The sequence below is a fragment of the Agelaius phoeniceus genome, chromosome 3, assembly GCF_051311805.1.
Source record: "Agelaius phoeniceus isolate bAgePho1 chromosome 3, bAgePho1.hap1, whole genome shotgun sequence".
NCBI classification, from domain to species: Eukaryota; Metazoa; Chordata; class Aves; order Passeriformes; family Icteridae; genus Agelaius; species Agelaius phoeniceus.
The window spans coordinates 25,978,438-25,993,607 of record NC_135267.1 but is presented as its reverse complement, the minus strand read 5'-3'; the positions used below and the strand labels follow the sequence as shown (position 1 = coordinate 25,993,607).

The following is a 15,170-nucleotide window of genomic DNA, read 5'->3' as shown; positions in this document are numbered from 1 at the left end:
CTTGGCTGCCTTGCAGATCAGACCTCTGTTGGGCAGACAGAAAATTTTGTAGATAAGAAACAATAAACAATCTGAAGACTGAAAAGCTGAAGAGTCCAGACTCGTCCTTTGAAACGCGGGCCACCCAAGAACCACCCTACCCGTGTCGGGGCAGAGACAGACAGCCGAACCAGACATGACAGCAAGTGACAGAATCCCTTGTATGGTGTAAGAAGTATAGGTAAAACAAGATTAACTTAGACTCCTACAATAGCAAGAGCTTGGGTACAGATGAACAGATGAAAAATAGTAACATGAGAAAGTACCCTGTAAAATATATGTGTGAGAAGCACAAACATTTGTCTGGAAATCCATCCTATTGGAGGCGAATTCCAGCATGTCAAAGGCAGCAAATGTCTCAGAAAAACTCCTGATCCTATTCTGACACAATCATTTAGGTTCTCTTTCATTTATTTTGAGGTGTAGAAATAGTGTTGCCAAAGTGATTATAAAATAGTGATAGCATTGCTTTGTCTCTGGAAGACTTGTTTGGGTTTCTACTGATAAATTATTAACAAGATTTCAGCTGCCCTGTGTCACAAGATTTCTTGGTAGCATGAGTGTAAGTACCTGAGGGGTAATTAAGACTGGGTTTAGAGAACCTAATGGGGGGTAAATGCTTTCCCTGTGGTGTGGCCACAAACTATCTCTTTCTTCCCCATTTGCAAACTGAGAATAATAAACCTTAGGAATTAATAATTTATGAAGGAGCTAAGTGGTGTTTTCAAACTATATTCTTTACTAGTAATGTATAACTCTCGTCTCCTGGATCTTTGTGTCTCATAACGCAGCACCCCCTGTTTGGGGCAGGCTCCGTTTTGCAAAAGCAGTCTGAGTGAACAAAGCACAAATGGGGGTTAAGACTTTTAAGACTGGCTTTCACAAGCTAGATCATAGGTACAGTCCTCAAAATGTATCAGGCTGTGAGTGAAATATTTTCTCACAGAATCATTTCTGTATTATTATTTCAGCTTTTTTTGCCAGATTATACTGTATATCCTTGTTCTCTTCCCCCTCATACAGTTGCTTAACTTTCTGATGGGGTGGCTTTTTCTTCAGAAACCTCCTGTGAATTCCTTGTCCTTCATTGAAAGGTTTTGATGTTTTGGTTTTTTTTGCGGGGGGGTGGGGGGGGGTGGTTGTTTGGTTTTTGTGGGTTTTTTTTTTGTATTGTTGTTTATTTGTTTTTGCATAACTTGCTGAACAGTTCTGCAGTTTGCTGTGGCATTTTACTACTACAAAAATATCTGCCTGTTTTTCTTTGGAATTTAAACACTTTCAAGCTTCAGCACTGTCTCCAGGGATTATTATTATTAGCACAATTATTTATGATGTGCCAAAACCAAGGTAGGCCTTGCAAAGTTACCCCAGGTGCTTGCAGAGCATTGTTTTTACCTCTTCCTACAAATTCATGAGCTGTAGAGCAGGTGAAGCTCTGTTTGCACCAAATGCACATCCTCTCTGCAATAAGGTCACACTGACAACTTGCTTTGAGAGCTCTGTTGCTGCTCTCTTAATGCCTGGGTGTTTCTGCAGTTCCCCTGAGAGTTTCTTGCTCTTTCATCAGCATGCTGAGGGTCAGAATTATATGAGCTGCTTTTTAAATAAGACTTTATTTAAGAACTCATCACAGCAGAGCTATGCCAAGTTCACAAATCCTCAGCACAGAATTCTACAGTTTCTCAATTTTTACAGGAGATTTACAGATTTTTTTTCTTAAATCCAGAGACCTGTGATGATTAGAGTGCAGGGGAAAGGGATATCAATCTAGGAGGACAATCATTTCTTACTTTGTTTCATTTAACTGTTCAAGATGTGTATGGACACCCAAATCTCTGCGTCCCATTCTTGATGATGATTAAAAGAAAATGGGATTTTTTTAAAGCAGGAAGGACAGCTGCTCTTTGAGTAATGTAGATGCCCGAGCTATAATGCCCAAAAATGTGCAAAGAGTTTATTGGTTTTCTGTGGCAAATGGCTTTACCATTGAGTAAAATGAGATGTAAAAAAGTATATTAAAAAAAACATCTAGAAGAGTGATCATTGAGGAAAACATTTGTGCAAACACATGTCTATTTCCACATCTTTGTCTTAGCAGTTACCAGTTACCTGCTTTCTCATAGATGCCAGTGTGTTCCTCTGAGAGTCAAAATCAAAGCTCAGGAAAACATTGGTTTCTTACAGATAGTTCAAATGGTTTTGCAAGGTCAGGTGTACAGGAGACCTTCCAGGATGCATTAAGAAACCTATTTCCAGCTGGCACTGAAAGTCATTAAATTTGTTATATCACCGATAAGAGGAAAGCTTTTTATTTCTGATGTTTCCATCTGTCACTTGCCAGGAAAACCCCAGGACTCCAACCCATAATATATATCAGAAAACAGTATCCATATTTTTAATTACTACATGTAAGAATGAGAGGTTCTTTGAGAAAATACTATATGTTAAAAAGAAAGACTAAATCGTGAACTGAGAGTGCTAGGCACTGGAAGTGAAAAACAAACAAACAAAATCCACAATTTTAAAAAGCTTCATTCTTGTAATTTGGAAACATGATTTTTCTTCTTTGCTTCTCACTTGATTCTACAGTGCTTGGTGTTAACATTGTGGTTTAATGAACATGAACAAAAGTGCTAAAATTTTACATTTCTTAATATTCTTTTTCAGGAATGACATCACAAAATTGGAGCATTTTCTTTTCCTATGTACATAAGAAGCAGCATAGTTGCACTTAGAAAGATTTATTAATGTTAAATAACCATCTCAACTGCATTGTGTTTACCCAAGCTGATAACCATTTGTTGGGTAAACATTCCTTAAAAAGGAAACACAATCAGTATGTTTAGTTTAGCAAGAAATCTATGGTTTGATAAAATAATCTCTTGAATAGTATAAAGAAATAGATATTAAGCTGCATTACAAAATCTGTTTGGGCTTGAGTAAAAATGCAAAGCAGATTAACTGATTAACTTTTTCCAGCAGACAGTATTCATGTGGTTCAGTGTACGACTTACATGAACGGCGTTTAGTAACCATGCAATTTTTTATTCTTTGGGAAGTTTGACAATGAAAAGCATGAGGTACTTTATGTGAATGGGCAAAAAAGTTCTTCAAAAGCATCTGAACAAACAATCCAGAGTTAGGAAGAAGCACTGAATGAACAGCTTGGGATTTGTGTTAGGTGCTGGACTGTGCCCTGTAAGTGCTGGGGGCTCTAATAACTTCATGTCTACTGACTGTCTCAGATGTTCTAACTCAAATAATTAAAATTACTTATATTCATGACTTCACCAGCAATCATGTAAGAGTGCTTTCAAAGGATCCCTGTTTCTTACACCTCATTTCCTCTCAATTGCCTTGATTTGACATGAATGTCCTTGGAGTTCACCACCTTTAAGTGTTTGGTCTTTAAAAAGATCTTGCTTTGAGTTTGGTTTATCTTTCTATCTTCAGAAGCTGTTTTATTTTATTACTGCTGCTTCTTTATTTTTTTCTGTCTCCATCCTATTCCTTCAGAAGTCTTGACCCCCCCTTTATTTCCTCAAATTCCCACGTAATTGTTCTTTTTTGTTCTCTGACTGTTGTCATTGCATCTCCCTGATCTTCAGATGTTGCTCTACTGCTGTGGAGTCATAGTGCCATTGGGCAGCTTAATTCTCCCTTTGTCTTGGGCATTCCACTGGAGAAGTTTGGAAATAAAGTCTATTGTACTTTGCAGTTGTGGCCTGCCAGAGCATTGGAGACTAATGCAGAAATTGGAATTTGATATGTGGTGTTTTGCTATAGAGGTTTTATTTACTAGACTGTCATTTGTGGCTGAATCAGGACAGGGAGCTCACACATGTCATGGTTTTGGACAGTTCTTAAAAGAATGTGTTTTATTTCTGCTGGGTGACCTCCTGGGGAGGTGTGGGACTCCAGTTCTGCAGTAAGAGACTGGGAAGCAAACAAAAGTTTTCTCCTTCATGACCACACAGCTGATAATTTATTTTGGGATGTGTCTCTTTCACTTGTTTGTTCACTTTGGCTGCAGGAGTGTATCCTAATGGAGAAAATGTAGTTATGATATCAGTAAGAGAAGGAATGACTTTCTAGCCCTTATGTAGCTGCTCTAAACTTTTCTTGCCTCCAGGCATTGGAACTTATGTTTAAAAAAAGAAAACAAACAGTTTGTGTATTTGAGCATATCAAAAGGAAATGCCTTCATTGCTCATGCTAGCTATAAAAAGGCAGATTCTTCTTAGAAAATAGCAACTCATTGCATTTAGAATTCATCTTGCCGTTATGTTATGGTTCCTTTTAGTTTTTAATTCTCTATTTGAAAATAACGATGTTTTAAATTTTGTAAGACTTCAACAGCTGCTTTTGCTCATTTTTATTCTCTCATGGAAGTGAAGGTTTTCTGCATCTACTATTATGATGTTTTCTTCTGGGATGTTAAAAATTGGCTGATGACTAGGGTTATGGAGTAAGAATAGAACTGGGTGAATTGAAGAATGTCTTTCTATCTATGTTTGGTAATAGGGGGGAAAGTGCAGCAAAAAGGCATTTAAAGAGAAAAGAATTTGAAATAGAATGTTCTAAGATTTTGCTTACAAACATCACTTTCTTTTAAGGGGATTATTTACTAAACTGAAATAATTTCAGTTGCTTTGAAAAAAACATGCATATGGAAACATAAGGCTTCTTTCAGCCAAGTCTCCATTTATTTAAAGGCTTATCTCCTTTTTTCTTTCTAAAGAACTTGAAAATGGGGAAAGTAGATGCATTTGTAAAGTTTAAGCCTGTCCATTGTAGACATGCTTTCTGAAATATTAACTTAATTACCTTAAAACCTAAATTTGCATTGTTAGTGCCTCTTATGTAGAGTAGGAGCTTGCTCAGGAATTTCATTCTCCTTTGGGGTTAAGGATGATGAGACTAATGTTTGAGTGGAATGATGTACCAGTCTGAAGGTCAGGTGCCCTGTGGAGAGACACAGAAAAGCATTGGCTGCAGCAGAGATAGTAAAGGCATCTTCATGAGACTGGAGCTAACTACATTCAATTTAAATGGGTTCTTCTCTTTCTCAGCTGGATATATTAGGGGTTTTTTTTTGCATTTTGCTCCAATTTAACATAAACTCTGGCTGCATGTTATTTATCTCAAAATGACTCCATTATTCAGCCAGGCAAGAAAATTTGAAATAGGTTAGATATTTTAAATTTTTAAATATATTTTTGATTTCTTTCAGAACATAGGGGATAGAAGGAGCCTGGAAAATGAGAGATTTCCTAAGCCTTAACTGTCTTCATTCTTAGAAAAAGAAATAAGCATATGCCACTGAAGTTCTTCCCAGTGAATGGCCCAGATGATGATGGTGGGGGAAACCTTTCTCAGCAGGGAGGGGAAGATATAATCATGTAATCTGACATTCTTAGGCGTTGTTGTTGTTGTTACATTGGTCTGATTTGATACTGAGCTATTGCTGAAATGGGGATGCAGCTCAAGCCCATTTTTTTCCAGTCACACCTTGCAGACTACCAGTAATGTAGTTCAACAATCAACTTCCAAAAGGATGCTCCTCTGTGGTTTTGGAAATTACTTCTGTTGGGCAAATAGGTTGGTTCCTGATGATTAGATCAAGTACAGGCAGGACCACTGAACATTGCTGCTGCTGAACAATTTCCTTCCTCTTGAAAAGAAATGTGTACAAGTTGGTGTTTGTCCTTGCCCAGGACACAGTTGTTGCCCAGACCAGTGCCACGGTTCTGATGCACACAGCCCCATGTCCAAGACTTGATCCTTTGGGATTCTAATTTTGACTGGCTGTCCAAAAATAGGCTAAGGAATAAATGTTTAATTAAGGAGGGCTCCATGGAGTCCTTAGTGTGGTGGCAGTTTCCATCTTGAAATTGCTGAATGCTGGTTCAAGGCCTTTTATCAACAGCATGGCAGAAGCACTGGCACTGTGTTAAGAACTGAGAATAAGCATTTTGGCTGAGAACTGCCATCATTTCTAACTGACCTTCTGTGAAGCACTAGAGGCTAGAAGAAGTACCTCTCAGGAAGAGAAGTGATGTGTTATTCAAATACTGCTATGCACTGTAATATTTAAAGGGAAGAAGGAGGGATGAACACACTGCAAAGGGAGAATTGAGAAGACACTGTGCTCAGGAGCTCAAAATTAATTCCCAAAGGGAAGGAATTTCTAGACAGTTAAATTTGATGTTTTCCCTGTCCTGCTTTGAATCTGAAATACCAGAAAGTAGCATGTGCATGGAAGGTAGATGAAAGGTGTGAATTAGGGATACAAGAATCACTGTGGCCTTGTTCAGTCCTTTGTATAAACAATACCCATTTAGAAGTCTACTAAGATGCAATAGTGGAAGAGTGTTTTTAATGCTGAAAGTGTGTTTGCTCAGAATATGTGTAGTTTTAATCAAATGCCCAGCAGTTGCTAAATGGTTCTTTTATATAAGAATAAGTACCTATGTAAGATTAAGGTCACTTAACAAGTACAGGGAATAGTAGGTGCTGTATTTCTTCCTTTGTAAAGTAATTACTACAACTTGCCACTGTTAAAGGCTCTGATCATCAGTTATCTAATGGGAAAATTCATTTAAGTCAATGCTTTGGCAGGTGTTCATATTTTGTGGAAAGATCCATCTTCCAGATTGCTAATGAATGGCCAAGCAAGTCTCTCGATAGTTAATAATATTGCTTAATTGCCACAGTCAGATAAAGCTGCCATCTAATTTATTGATATTCTCAGCATCTGAACACTAGAAGAATGATAAGCCATGAAAAAACCTTATGAGGTGGGTGGTTAGTTGAAGTCATTACCTGCAGTTTTATACATTTCCTTCTCTATCAGGTGATCTTTCTAATATTTCCCTGCTTTGTCAGAAAACCAGAACATGTGGCCTTCCCCCCTGCTGCCTCCACTTCCACTAAGCAGCTGTTTTCAAAATAATATACCTTCCCAAGGCACTGCACAGCCAGGAGTTTCTTCCTGGGTTTATGTATCCATAGTATGCTGGAAAAGGATGTTGTGTTTTCCTACATGCACCTAAGAAACATAATGCATCCATAAACACGTGTCAGTCAAACCTCTGGACTGCATGTAGCTTTTCAGTGCAGATGAAAGAAGTGCAGTGCTGTGTAGAGCATTCTGCAAAGGAAAAAGATTGCTAATCTGAGCAATCTAATGGTCAACAGAAGACACAAACTTCACTTAAGTAGTAAATGATTTGAGGGAAAAAACTCTTTGCAGGTGCTGGAATGGATAAAGAATAGTGTGTGACATGAAAACCTGACTCAAACTCTGTCAGTCCTGCAGCAGGACAGGACTCTATTGTAAGCAAGTTTTACAACATTTTCTTAAAGTTCCATGTTCACTTGACAAGTAGAATCCTAGGGCTCCTTATCTAGGAGTGAACACAACTATTCAGATTAAATACCAACAGTGTTGGGATTCTGCTTACCAAATCTTGTACTGTGCAGTATAGGATGACTTGATCCATGCTCAGAACCATTTCCTTAATTAATTGTCTTTATTTGAGAGTTAATGGAAAATGGGTTCATGGGTTTTTCCACTGTATGTGCTATTAAGCTGTCTGGAGACAGCTATGGCCTTTTTCAAATCTGCATCTCTCTGACAGTAGTAAATTCCCATGTCACTGCTCAGGAGCAAGTAGACAACAGAGGTGAAAAATTATGCTAATGAATTGCAATAACCACCTCCTTTTTATGAGAGCGCTTATGCATAAGATCCTGAATCCAAAGTGTTACATTACCTTGTACAGCTTTTTATTGGTAAGCTATAGCAACTAAATGCAGCTAGCAGTTAAATACAGCTTCATACTGCTGAAGAGGCTCTTTGGAACAAAGTGAAGTACATGGGTAAAATTGTTAAAGCGTTAGATAAGGTTCTCAAGTTACCATGGTTACATGAAAATTTTTGCATTGTATCATAGATTAGGATGCATAGGATGAAGTAGCCAAAACAACTACAAAGTCCAATGCATATAAACTACATTTCCAAACCACATGGTGTTGCCAAATAGAAAGACAAATAGCTCAGGATATTGGCTGCTGACAAATCTATGAATCAATAAAGAGGGGCCTGAAGGAGATTTAGAATATATGCCACTTGAAAGTCTGCATTATTTTGAAGTTGCAGTCTTAATTTTTAAAGACAAATGAAAAAAGAGAAAAGAAGAGAAGAAAAAACCTCAGTCATGTAAAGACTGAAGTTATTTTTGTAAGCCTTTTCCAGTATTGAAATCTGACATTTTGCTGTGAGACCTTCAACAAAGAAGGTTGATGAAACCTGGATAATACATTTCGTGCACTTAAGCTGGCAGTAGCACTTAAACTGGAAGCAGTTTATTCCCATGGAAACCTATTTGCATTTGGGCCAGAAGTGACTTTTTCCCCCCCTCTGTTAGCACTGCTGATGTTTTAGCATAATATAATTGCTGAATATTGACAGCAAATTTGAAAAGTATTTTTTAAATGTTAAGTAGCTGAGCATATGTAAAATGGAGATGTATTCTGTGCAATTTTTCTTTGTGTAGGATGGAGGCATGTTGCTGAAAAATGCAGGGCAGCTTTTGATCTTCTATTATTTATGCCTAAAAGAAAGAAAAAATTGTGAATTAAAATCTGTTTATCCTAAACAATTTTTTTTATACAGGTGACAAAAGAACTCAAACAGTACGACAACAAAATTATAGAGTGCAAGTTTGAGAACAACAGCTGGGTCTTCATGAGACAGAGGATAGACAAAAGCTTTCCAAATGCCTACAGCACTGCCATGGGTGAGTAGAACGATTTGCTTTAGAAGTTTCTCATGCTAAAATTTTCATGTTTTATCTCTGTCCTGTTTTAAGTAGGAAAGGCTCTGTGTTCTCATTTCAGGTCTGAGGCCTGACTCCCCTAACTTATTAAAGTAATGCCTCATCTTGCAAATGCTTATGTCATCACTAGTTTTTAGATAGCATGAATCCTCTGGCTGCAGGGTTATTTGATAAAGTCAGTCAAACCAATACTCTGATACAGAATTTAACAGGTAACACAGAATCAAGAATCAAGTGCCTAAATCTTTGCAGAACTGCAAACACTTGTGCAAAGATGACTTTAAATGGCAGGGCATGCCTTTCAAGTCAGAGCCAAGAAAGTTTTTATTTACAATAGCATTGCTTCAGCTGACATCAGTGCCTAGCATTGTGTTGGCTTGCTGGGATGTAATGCAAACTGGCACATTGAGTGGAATTAGTTAAACAAAAAATCCATTAGAATGCCAAAAAACCATTATTTGGCAGATGGGCTAGAAAATTAATAGGAGAAAAATGTCATCTTGAGTTTCAACAATAGTTACACAAACAATGAAGCAGGGAAACTAATGAAAGGTGGGGGTATATTTATGCAGAGTTGAGAAACTTTTATGTTCCTCTACCAAAAAATACTTTGCCAAATATTGTAGATTAAAGAATGATATTTACTTTGAGGTAAAGTGTAAGAGTTTGAGTAGAAGTGTGTGCAAGGATGAGTAGCAATAAACATACTGATACTGACTTTTGTTAAATGCCAAAATGAAATTTAATCATATTTAAGACCATGCTAATTACTAGGGTTGATGTAGGATTTTCTCTAGACCCTTCTACTTGTATTTCTGTCTGAGCAGTGAGTAGATTTTCTTGGATAAACACAATGTGGTCATTTTGCTAGGAGATAATAAATTTGTTGGCACCTTAGGGAGCCAGCACAAAATGTAGCTGAAATACTTGCTGAGCAGTCCTGTCAGGAAAGAGGAATGGACCACAAAAGTCATACAAGTACGACATCTCTTTGTGACCATGACCTAAATTTTTCTTCCCTGGTTCACATTAGTGTTTCAGTAGTTAGTTTTCCCTGGAGCTTTCTCTTTTCTTTTTTTTTTCTTTTTTTTTTTCTTTTTTTTTTTTCCTTTTTTTTTTAATGGATAGCATATTCTTCTTTCCTTCATTCTTAAGAGCATATGTATTTGTCCTTTTTCTCCTCTCATTTTCTCCATTTGTAGAGCATCTTTGTTATTCCTGACCTTTTGTCTCTCAAAACAATATGGACTTCCTAAAAATTAAAATTAAAAGAAAATTAAATGCTACAGGAAGATTTTTTTAAGATATATTTCAAATTTTCTATAGGGATTTTCTGAACAGAAAGTTTTCTTTTGGCTTTGCGTTTTCACTTTTGATCATTTTTCAAAATCTCCAAAAGTTATACTTTTATCATTTGAGACTTCTTTCTCTTGATCCTCTCTCCTCTATTAGCTTCCTCTTGATGAAAAATGCTGTTTATTTTTCCCCATGGTTGAAATAGCAACAAAATAAGCATCTGTCTGACTCTTGCTTTTGGACTTTGTTACCTTTCAAATTGAAAACTGGAGGTCTTTTTGCATGATTAAGCTAAGGCAGTGCTCAAAAGTTGATATACCAGTTACATGAGTTACACCAGCTGCCATGAGACTGGAATTCTGTTCCTAAATTACTGGTAATCATAATGCTTCCCAACTGCTAAAGACAAATACTGTGCAATTCTTAAAACACCTTTTCACCAAAAATGTGAGATAATTAAAAATAATTCTAGAAAGGTGCTTTATTAATTGTAAAGTAATCCTTTGGTTCTGGTGTTCTGAAGAAAAGAAAGGAATGTTTTTGAAAATCATTGTTATTCATAACAATGTTACATTGCAAGTAGATTTTAAGGATTCGTAATGCTTAGTACTCTAGGGGGTCAGTAGATTGTTTTGCATGGAAATTGCATCCTTACTGTGGCCAGCCCTTACATGCTATCAATTACCTTCTAATCATTTTGTGCTTTCTTCCAAGATAGTTGTAGGATTCCCACTTAATTTCATGCTCCTTTTTTCCTTTTTTTTTCCTCCTCTAAGTCTCTCAGGAGGATTAATTAGGGGAATACAAAGTTACATAGGAAGGCATTAAAAAACATTTCATTTGTTTAAAGTGAAGTAAGCCTATTTATTTGTTCCATAAAATCCCATGGACCATGACTTACAAACTGTGGTCTGGGGGGTTGTTTTAAGTACCCCAAGAGTGCCTCTACATGTGTGCCTTGGCCACCACACAGCACCATGGCTGCTCCTCCATCATATGGTCTGGTGGTCTAAACATGCCATTTGCTTGGTGTCAAGCCTTTCTGCCACATGAAGGTATATGGGTTAAAAAAACCCCAAAGGACTGCACATTGCAGGTTTAGGGTATTTATAGTACTTACTGGTGAAAAAAATAACTTACCATAATTCAGACATTTTCAATATTAGGAGCCAGTCTTGTTTCCATCTGCTTGGATTTGATGTGTGTTTCAAAGCCGTGTCTCACGAGGCCCTCGTTGCTGTTCCTTGCCTCAATTGGATGTCAGTTCTTGGTGCTTCTATAGTTGCTTCAGGAAGCCTTACACACACATATGCCTTTAGTTTGTTTTAGAAAGAGAGACTCCCATGAGAGTAGAGGCCCAAGGCATTGCTTTGCTCTCTGGGGGGCAGAGCAGAGATTCGTGACTCCAGACACAACCACCTTGTCAAAGCGTGCGTTTAAGGCTTAGTACTTGAGCCAGAGTATGTTGTTATTTTGCCAAGAGGGGGTGAAGTTATTGAAGTGTCGAGTAGAACAAATCAGTTTAGTTACATGAGAATGTGTTCTTTGTTCCCAGCTGTCTGCAACAGCATCCAGAATCCAGTGACGAAGGAGATGCTGTTTGAGTTCATTGACAGATGTGCAGCAGCTTCCCAAGGACAGACACGGAAGCACCACCTTGACCCTGACACTGAACTCATGCCACCCCCACCGCCCAAAAGGCCTCGTACCATAACATAGGGCCTTGGTCTCTATGGAGGAGAGGAGCGTGTGTGTACAGCTCTCCAGAAGGTGACACGCAAGTGTGGAGGCTGGGAAAACAGAGATCTGGATTGCTCTAAATACTTCTGTGTGTTTTTTGAGTTTGGTTTTCATTTTGTTTTGTTTTTTCTGAATTCCACGTACAAATGGACGTTGTTTTGTAACTGATAAATTCAACCTTACCTTATGGTATTTGAAAATTAAATTTCCAAAGGTTTAGACAAGAACCAAGTACAATGAAGTCAGTGGAAAGCTGCCTTGTTTATATATGGATCTCTTTTCACCTTTAATTTATAATGTCAACAGTCTGGAACTGAGGAAATACTGGGATGCTGTACTTTTTAGGAGCTGTGTTTAAAAAAAGCAGAAGTGTTTTTTTTACTGTTGTTATTAAACTGGCTGCGATTTGTCACCCATAGTGTAACAGATCATAGTTTCTCTGCATTTCTGAGATTTGTGTTTAACAACAAACAGCAATGTTGTTTGTGTTCTCTGTTGATTAAAAACTAAGCCGCCTTAGGTTACTCTAAATTTCAAAATTAGCTGGGTTTTTGTTGTTGAAATATTAAAAAAGCGAATTCTTCTTGTAAATAGCATCCCTTTGAAACAAGGGAATGTGCTGGATGTTTGCTTTTTCCCCATGTTTGAACGTAATGCCAAATGTATAGTGGGCTGATTTTAGCTTTGCCTTGTTATCTGTAGATCAGAAATGTACCAAATCCCTAGTATTAAGGTCTCTGTTAAAGAGACTGTTTTAGTGCAGGGCTTAGTTCTCCACAGTGATACCATTGTAAATACTTCTAAAAACTACACATCACTGTGATACACGAGAGTAATAAGCAGCGCTGATAATGAAGTCTTGCATCCAGGCACAAAATGGCAAAATAAATGCCAGGCAGCTCCTGTGTAAAGGAGAAGGTAGTTTCAGTAGAAGAGAGCCACATCAGACAGGAAGTCTCTTGATTTACATAATTGCAGGGCAAAAGTAAGTCATTTTGGGGCGGTGGATGAGTGTCCCAGGGAACAGGACATTCATTTTCAAAGATGGGGTTGGCTGTCCTGTGGCACTGTGCTCATCCTCTGGCTGACTTTCTTGCTTACCAAATGAAGAAGCACATGAATGCCCTAATGGCTTTTGTTGCAGCAGACTGGCAGATGTTCATAATATTAGTTTTGAGAAGCTGCCGTCTGGCTGTCTAAGAGAGGAGTTGTTCTGAGCTGGGATTAATTGGAAACCAAATGCAGATTTTAAAGTTTACTGTCCATTTATCAAGCAGGGATTGAATTGGCTCTTTCTATCATTTACTTAGTGTGTGAGTCATCCATGCATTCAGTAGTCTGATTAGTGAAGGTCATTAATTTGTTATAACTAAAATGCATTTCTGTTTAAATGAATTTTCATGTTTGTAAACAAAATTTACTCCTGGTATGATTTTTTTTTCCTATATGAAAACTTTATGACTTTGCTTGTGATTGCTTCTCTGGTTGTTTCAACCTGTTGTATAAATGCACACGGCATCATTTAGATGGCGTTCCTGGTTTCTCTTTCTGGGATATTCCATATGTGTTTTAGAGAACTGAAGGAGTTATATAAGTTACTTTTTATACTACGGTAAAACTTGAGGGGAAAAAATGCTTTCATCAAAGTTCTTTATTTCAACTGTACATAGTTTCTGCACATTATCTATTGAAAAGATATAGTATCACCTATGCAAGGTTGCAAAATGATCTCTTAAAAAGAGCCTTATAAATTTGATGTGAAAACCTATGCATCCTCTGTGCATCTTGCATTGAAACACACAGTTAATTATTTCTTTGCTCAGTATGAATAATTTCCCCCAGATTAGACTTGTCAGTGAGATTGTCATAACATACACTTTGTCACTGATCTCCATGGTTCATGGCAATTGCAGTGTGTATGATAATTACAGCCTTCTCTGTGAGGTTAGGACATTTCAGTTTTTTTAAGAATGTATCCAGGTTATTTCTGTCTTTCTGCTTCCCAGCTCTTGCATCTTGTATTTCAACAAGACCTGGCTTCTGATTTACCTTTTACTCCAGAGCTGCAGCACTGCAAGCTGTCCTCCATGTGCATTCCACTAAGTCCATGTATGTGTTTTGGCCCTTGTATTTTGACAGTGTCTTTTTTCCCACTCTTGCTTTGAAATGGATATTTTGAAGGAGTAATGATTCTGAGAAGGTACAGAGCTCCACGTTCACATTTGACTGTCAAACTTGTCTTGCACTGTGACCTGTAGCTTTTCAGAGAGGTCAATCGCCTTTGCTTTTCTGGAAGGGGAGGCTCCTGGGGAAGGTTTAAATGAAGGTGGTGAAAACAAGTGGACTTTCACTTGGACCAGATGGGTTTAATGCCATGAGAAACGTAAACCTCCTTTCTCTGCTACTAGATATTCAAGAGATTGAAGCTAAAAAGCAAAGAAGAGTCTGTGCCGGGAAAATAATAATGATGAAAAACAAAACCCTAACTTGTCTACTCTTTGGTGTACAGCATGATTTCATCCACTGTTTTGTCATTTGTTAAATATATAATTAAAATTTGGGTTCAGTGGAGTTTCCAGAAAATGTAAGTACATTCCTCTAAAAACCGTGTATTATGTATTTTAATAAAGTCAATGGTTTAAAATACTTTCCCTAAAGATGTATTTGCTTTTGATGCCTTTCCAGTGGTACTGTGGTACCAGTGCAAAGTACAAGGATAATTCAGTGTTACTGTTGTTTAGTCCTCCAAGAAAATGATCCACATTTTTCAGTGGAGCTCCTACCTTTTCTCTGAGGTAGGAGCTCTCCAGCCCAGTGGTGGCCATAATCCATTGTGCCCTTTTTAAGTGCAATTTGATTTTGCTGCAAATAGAGCCAGAAGGAAACCAATTGGTGCCTGAAGTACATATTCTATGACAGGCTAATGTTGTGTAGCTTATCTATTCAGTGTTAAGTGCAGCTGCATGAAAAGTTGTGCAAGAGGTCTGTAGGAGTCTTCCCTGACAATTTATCATTCCAGCATGACCCTACAACTGGTAGCCCACCTACTTGGATCAGCCCCTGGACTTGTATTGTAATAAGGCAGTGTCCTTTTTCAAGCTGCAGCTGTCTAGGTGGCACTTTTCAGGAGCTAAAAAGCCTATCTTGATTTTTTATCATTTCTCTCTAACTAAGATCCTGCCTCCACTGCTGTTATGTTCTTGTTATGTGTACAATTCTTGTGGTGCTTCTCTCAACCATTTCTGACTTTGC

General features: G+C 37.7%; 1 protein-coding gene across 1 annotated transcript in view; it reads left to right on the top strand.

Annotated features, from left to right (window-relative positions):
• Positions 1-14,564, top strand: part of RNGTT (RNA guanylyltransferase and 5'-phosphatase) — a 171,945-nt gene extending 157,381 nt beyond the window's left edge. The window contains exons 15-16 of the mRNA XM_054630086.2: positions 8,720-8,843; positions 11,734-14,564. Of these exons, the coding sequence (XP_054486061.1) occupies positions 8,720-8,843; positions 11,734-11,897 (288 nt within the window). The 3' untranslated portion in view covers positions 11,898-14,564. The remainder of the gene's footprint in view (positions 1-8,719; positions 8,844-11,733) is intronic.
• Positions 14,565-15,170: the final 606 nt, after the last annotated feature.